This window comes from Terrapene carolina, unplaced genomic scaffold (genome assembly GCF_002925995.2).
Source record: "Terrapene carolina triunguis isolate 2854851 unplaced genomic scaffold, T_m_triunguis-2.0 Scaffold926, whole genome shotgun sequence".
Classification (NCBI taxonomy): Eukaryota; Metazoa; Chordata; order Testudines; family Emydidae; genus Terrapene; species Terrapene triunguis.
Genome location: NW_020665277.1, coordinates 6,737,555 through 6,743,754, shown reverse-complemented (window position 1 = coordinate 6,743,754; position 6,200 = coordinate 6,737,555). Strand labels below are relative to the sequence as shown.

The 6,200-nt window shown below is 55.9% G+C and overlaps 1 protein-coding gene across 3 annotated transcripts in view; it reads left to right on the top strand.

Moving 5' to 3' along the window:
* CDK2AP2 (cyclin dependent kinase 2 associated protein 2) overlaps positions 1–5,142 on the top strand; it is a 6,075-nt gene extending 933 nt beyond the window's left edge. For all 3 annotated transcript variants that reach the window (XM_026661152.2, XM_026661150.2, XM_026661151.2), the window contains exons 2-4: positions 3,492–3,592; positions 3,678–3,810; positions 4,766–5,142. In XM_026661152.2, the coding sequence (XP_026516937.1) occupies positions 3,578–3,592; positions 3,678–3,810; positions 4,766–4,833 (216 nt within the window). In that variant the 5' untranslated portion in view covers positions 3,492–3,577 and the 3' untranslated portion in view covers positions 4,834–5,142. The remainder of the gene's footprint in view (positions 1–3,491; positions 3,593–3,677; positions 3,811–4,765) is intronic.
* The last annotated feature ends 1,058 nt before the right edge of the window (positions 5,143–6,200 follow it).

The window sequence follows — 6,200 nt, the reverse complement described above, 5'->3', positions numbered from 1 at the left end:
GGGGAATTTGCTTCTCCAAGGTCTATGGCATAGCAAGGAGTGGAACTAAAATCTTCTGACACCCACTTCAGTGCTTTTTCCCCTGGACCAGCCTGCCATGTGAGCTATGCACCAGGCCAGGCATTTGCTTTTCAAACCGCAAGATGGCCTTCCTGGAGTGCAGCTTGGCTGTGAAGTGAACTGGCCTGTCCCCACTCGCTCTTCTTGGCTGTGTGGGTCGTTCAGCTGCTTGCTGTGTCGTCTTCCATTCAGTGACTTGGAGAGCCTGCTTGTCTGTAGCAGATGCTGCACGCTTTGGTAGCCTCTGAGCTGGAAGAGCAGCTTGTTGTTTGAGAAATAAGCTCGGATTGTGAAGTCAGACTTGTTATCGTAATGCTGCCTACGGGTGACAGGGTAGTGCATGCAGCTGGGACTTGGGCGTTCCTGACTTCAGAGCAGTTAACTGTGCAATCTTGTACACTCCCTCCTAAGGAATTAGGAGGCTGAAGGCAGAAAAGCTGCATTTGTAGCTGGTGATAAACTAGAAGTTTACCCATGAAAGCTTATGCCCAAATAAATCTGTTAGTCTTTAAGGTGCCACCGGACTCCTTGTTGTTTCCATTAGAAGTGTCAATTCTGTTCCTGGAGTGGGAGACTCCTGCTGATAGGGCACTTCTGAGGGACCTAACCACGGTAGGGGAAAAAAGCAGCACCGTGGTAGATGGGATTCCAGGGGGACAGATGCTAAGTAATGCACATTGGAGGGACTAATCTGAACTCACCATCCACTTTACTGGGCTGTGTATTAACCATCACCACTCACGGCACTGCTTTGTACCACTCTCTGATTCCTCTGCTTGCTGTGCAACAACTGTGCGAAAGGCAACCGCAGCGCTGTGTTTGCCTCAGGAATGGGCTGGGGAATACTATTGAAATCCTCGGCATGCCCTTCCGTAAATCAGTGGGGAGCCCTCCCTTGGAGATGATGTGCAGTACTGGTCAACCCATTACAGAAGGGACACTGCAGAATTGGAGGGGCTTCAGAGATGAGCGACAAGAAACTCTCCGCCCTGGAAGGAGGTTGGGATAGCTCAGCTTGGCAGAGAGGGGATTTGACAAAAGGGTACAAAACACTGAATGGACTCCTAGAGACTGTCGAGCAGGACTGTGTATTTCCCTTGTCGTAATGCAGGGAACAAGGGCATTCAATGACATAGGAATGTGGCACATCAGGCTCGCTGCTTTTAACTCCAGGAATCTTTGGTAAAGGGAAATCACTGCCCTGGGCTATCACTGAGGCCAAGACCTTAGCTGGATACAGAAAAGGATCAGATATCTAACGGGATTCCTTTCATCCAGCCAGAACCAGTTCTTACTATTTAATACTTACTATTCTATCTGCCATGGGGCAGGCTCTCCCATAACTGCTACTGCAGAGTATCTTGCACCTTCTTTTGAAGTAGATGCTGCATATTTTAAGCATGCAAAAATCAGGAAATGTCACAGCTGGGGGGGGTGGAGGGGTATTGGCTTTTGCTGCTGTATGATGTGTAAAGAAAGCTGTACTGTGGTGGTGGTTTGATCTGCTTGTGTGACTCATGTTAGATATTCAGATCTCGTCTTCCATTTTTCTCCTGTAAGACTCTCTGACCCCTGGGACAGTCCATAGGCTTGTGACCTCACCAAAAAAGTGAATCCTCAGCTGTGGGGCTTGGAAGGGAAGCTCAGAGCATGTCTACACATGAAAGTCAACCTGGAAGAAGCTGGCATGTGAATCAAAAGCGGATTAACTCTTCCTGATTAACTGCATGTGTGAATGCCTTTATTCCAGAACAAGAGTGCCTTGTTCTGAGTTAGTTTAATCCACACGGGAAGTGGATTAAACTGATTTGGAGTAAGAGCATTGACACATGGAACAGCTATTCTGGAATACCACCCTGTGTAGACAAGGCCTTAGTCAGCAGGTTTAAACATCTGGATTTTGTCTCATGCTAATGCCTGGCATACAGCTGGGAGAGAAGATATTTTGTGAAGCCATAACAGTCAAACCGTTGCATGAGGGACCCAGGAGTCTCCCACTTCTCTGCTCCAACAAGGAGTTCTCTAGGCCAGGATTGATACTGCAGGTGGCTTGAGGCAAATGGAGAGATGCTTGTAGCTGAGACTTGACGAGAGAGAGAGAGAAGTTGGTGACGCAGACGATGGAGGATGTGGGGGAAGCTCTGACATTGACCCTTTTGTGAGGAGCTGGTGCCAGACAAGTGGAGGAAGCAGGGGAGGCGAGAGATAGCTGGGCTGGGTGGGTTCCCTGTCCTGTGCTATGCAGGAGGCCAGACCCGGATGGTCTGAGTGAGACAGCAGGCCAGTAGGGAGGCTGGAGTGGTGTTGAGAAGGCGCTAGAGAGCAGGGTGACTTGTTGGGATCTGGAGGGAAGGCGAGTGAACTGCATGCATGGAGGTACCCATGCTGCTTTGTGCCCAGAGGAAGGCAGCTGCAGCATGCTAGAGCAGGGGTTTGGGGTGGTGGGCCGATCTGTAGAGCCAAGGCAGGGGGAGCAGAGAATTAAGCGTCACAGACGATGCCCAGGTTCTGGGCAGTGGAGCAAGTGTAGGCCGGGAGTAGGAGGAGGGGCAGTGGAGATGGGGTTGTGGGGCGGAGGCAGCTCTTGCCCAAGATAGCCTTTTGTTCCTTTGCAACACTTGGCTGCAGGAAGCTGAGCTAAACCCGTGGCCAAGGCCAGCAGGGTGTGTGGGGAGAGGAGCCCGTGGTGCTGCTGTGAGCTGGGGGTTAATGCTCCCAGCACCTGGCAGAACTCGGTCAGTGGTACTCTGCCCATGGCACAGCTGGCAAGTGGGGTTGCACAGGGAGAGGGCGAGAGCCCTGGTCTCCTCCCAGCCCTGCGCCCAGCCTCTCAGCCCCAGGAAGGTGGCGAGAGCTGAGAATGGAACTGAGTCCTCCATGGAGTGAGAAGGGCCATAGTGTCAAAGGCTGCATTGAGCCCAAAGGAAGGGGGAAGGGCAATCCCTGCAGAAGCCCTGGTACCATGGTGATAGCGCCAGTGTAGGAGCCCAGCTAGACAAGCTTGGAGGGGTTGGCGGGGCGTGTGCTGTAGGTCTAGCAGTGAGGCACAGCCTGGGTGCTATGATATAGGCAGGGGGTCGATAGATCGCAGGGACATTGGAGCAAAGAGAGGAAGCAGCGGATTCTCCCCCTCTGGTTTGTGGTGGCAGCGAATGGCACAGGCCAGATATCACTGAACAGCACCAGGGCTAGAGCCCTGCCCCAACTGAAGCCCAGCAGATCCAATCCACTACCCCACCCACCCCGCACAGCAGGGGGAAGGAACACCATGTGCCATGAGTGGGATATTGCGGCCTCTCTAGCATTGCTGCAGCCCACAGCAGGGTTGGGAGGGGCCTGTGTGCTGGATGGTGCTGGCCACAGGGCACTGGCTCGGGAACAGGGATGCTATTTCCTGGGTGACCTCCCCTCTCCTTTCCCATCTCTTTCAGCCACGAGTGTCCCATCGCCATCCGGATCTGTCCCTGGAGCCTCTGCCCCCTTTCGGCCCCTCTTCAACGACTTTGGCCCCCCGTCCATGGGCTACGTGCAGGTGAGCCGCTGCCCCCACCTCTGCTGCCTGGCCCAGCATGGCCTGGGGAGGGCTGGCTCCCTCATGCTGTCTCTGCCCCTTGCAGGCCATGAAGCCACCAGGTTCCCAGGGCTCCCAGAGCACGTACACTGACCTACTCTCAGTCATTGAGGAGATGGGCAAAGAGATTCGACCCACCTATGCAGGTAGCAAGAGTGCCATGGAGCGGCTGAAACGAGGTACGAGGCGCTGGGTGTGACTGACTCAGTGACCCAACCTGAATGTCTGAGCCATCTGCTGAGAGCCTGAGCTACCCCGGGTGTGACTGATGCGGCCTGAGTCTTCAGAGAGCCTGAGGCCATTGCTGGGGGAGAGGGGAGGAGCTGCCCCAGGTGTGATCAGTGCAGTGATGCTGACTGAGGCTGCAGAGGGGTTGCTGGGCCGTGCGGGGCGAGTCTGAGCCCATTGCTGGTGCTGGGGGTGGAGAGCTGCCCTGGGTGTGGCCGACGCTGCCTGAAACTGCAGCGAGCCTGAGCCCATCACGGGGAGGGGACCATGGGCTGCCCCGGGCATCTCAATGGCAGTTCTTGCCAAACCCCCTGAGGACAATTGCCCTGTCAGCGTTGTTTTCTGCCAGTGGCATTGGCAGCGCCATCCTGTGAGTGTGTATCCATCGCTGTTGGATGCAATGTCAGATACTGGGGTGAGGGACTGTGGGGCAGCTAGTTCCCGGGTGGGAAGGAGGAGTTCACCCCTCTGCCCACTGTAAGGTCCCCTCCATCCCTGCCCAACAGGGAGGCAAAGAGGAGAGACATCCCCCACAGGCTAAAGCCATGAGTGCCCCCGTGCAGCCACTTAAAGCTACAGCTCCCCACCAGTGCCTGCGGTGCCGATGGCCCAATGCCGTGAGAGTGGAGATGAAGCCTGAGGAGTTGGGATCCACTCCGTCCTTCCTGTGCTGAGGTCGGGGGGGGGGGCCTGGCTGGTGCCTCTCCCGCAAGGCTGATGCTACCCTTTCAGCCCTGCCGGTGGGCATTCTGCTCCTGGCTGTGAGCTGGTGCCAGACCTCATCGAGCTCCAAAAGTGCTTGGATCCCTGCGGTGGCCTAGGTGTGGCCCTGGCACTGTGCCCTGCTGGGCTGGGTTCGGAGGCCATTCGGCAGGTCTGAGGCTCCCTTGGGTTTTCCCCTTGCAGGCATTATCCACGCCCGGGCGCTGGTGAGAGAGTGTCTGGCAGAGACAGAGCGCAATGCCCGTACGTAACAGCTGCTGCCCTGCCCCATGGACCTTCCCACCAATGAGCATCTGAGAACCTGGAGATCTGCCCTCCCACGGACCTTCCCACCCAAGACCCGGCTCTGCCGTACCCCACACAGACCTTTCAGCATTCAGCAGCTGAGGATCTGGAGCAGGTCCTGCTGGAGTGCAGCTGTTGCCGGCAGTCAGCGCTGGGGAAGCTGGCGCTTGGGCCATGCTGCAGGGATCTCCAGGGAGAGGAGCCAGTGGCTTTTCTCACATCTTTATAACGTGTTTGTTTTTATAACTCAATAAAAGAAAGCGTTGGGATTCTGACCTGCCTCTGGCCCTTGTGGTTTGTGCTGCTCCCGGTGACGAGGAAGGAGCTGGCCCCTCCCACGGCACATTCCTGCAGCCTCCCAGGGCCTTGGAAGCAGCAGCAGCAGCTCGTAGGAGGGAGGCTGCCTTGCACCGGGGGCAGGATGCTGAATGCCCTGGGCTATCTGGAGAAAGCCCACAGCACTTGGAGCCTGGAACTGCATCACGCGGAGCCATGTCACCTGCTACATTCCCCAGCTGGTGGTTGGGAGTGTGCCTGGGGCATACGGCTCAGTCGCCGAGGCTGATGGGAAAGCAGCATGGTGGTGCTGGGATTGCATCTGGGAGGGGCTGTGCTGGCCCTACTCTAGTCGCACCTGCACTGCTCGACCCCCTGCGTTCTGAGCGTGTGTTCTGCCTGCACCGCGGCCTGGCCCTGCCTCCCCACTGTCTTAGCCAAGCATCCTGCTGACTCAGCATGACCAGCCAGCTGGCAGTGTGAGTGGGTCCAGCACTCAAGCCTGGCCTCCTCCTTGGAGCCCTGCAGGGTTAGAATCCCAGATCAAGGGCATGTTCCAGTGGAGCGGAGGGGGGAACACCCAGCTGTTACTGGAGGGGGTTAGGGTGGGGTGGCAGGGTCACTACAGCTAAGGGTTAGGCTCACTCACTGGTTAACAGCCCATACTTGTAAGTGCTCTAAAATCCATGTTCTTACCTGGATTGGCTTGAATCTTGCTGTACCCCGTGGAAGCCTGGGGTAGGGTATTGGTCCAAATTTGGGGTTGTTTGAGCAAGGCTGGGCGATGCTGGTGGCCTGTGATGATCAGGTTAGACCAGATGATCTGCCTGGTGGTTCCTTCCTCTAGGACTCTGACAAGGGCCTCCCAAGGTGGGAGGAGTTTTGATGGAAAAATGGGTAGATGAAATGTTTTGCACAAAGTGTCTGCTTCCATGTTCAGGCCAATGGTGGTTCGAGGTGCCAGCCACCATCATGTGCTCAAAGGGGTTTCTCAGTTATTGTCTACCCTTGTAAGAATGAGCATACTGGGTCAGACCAAAGGTCCATCTAGCCCAAT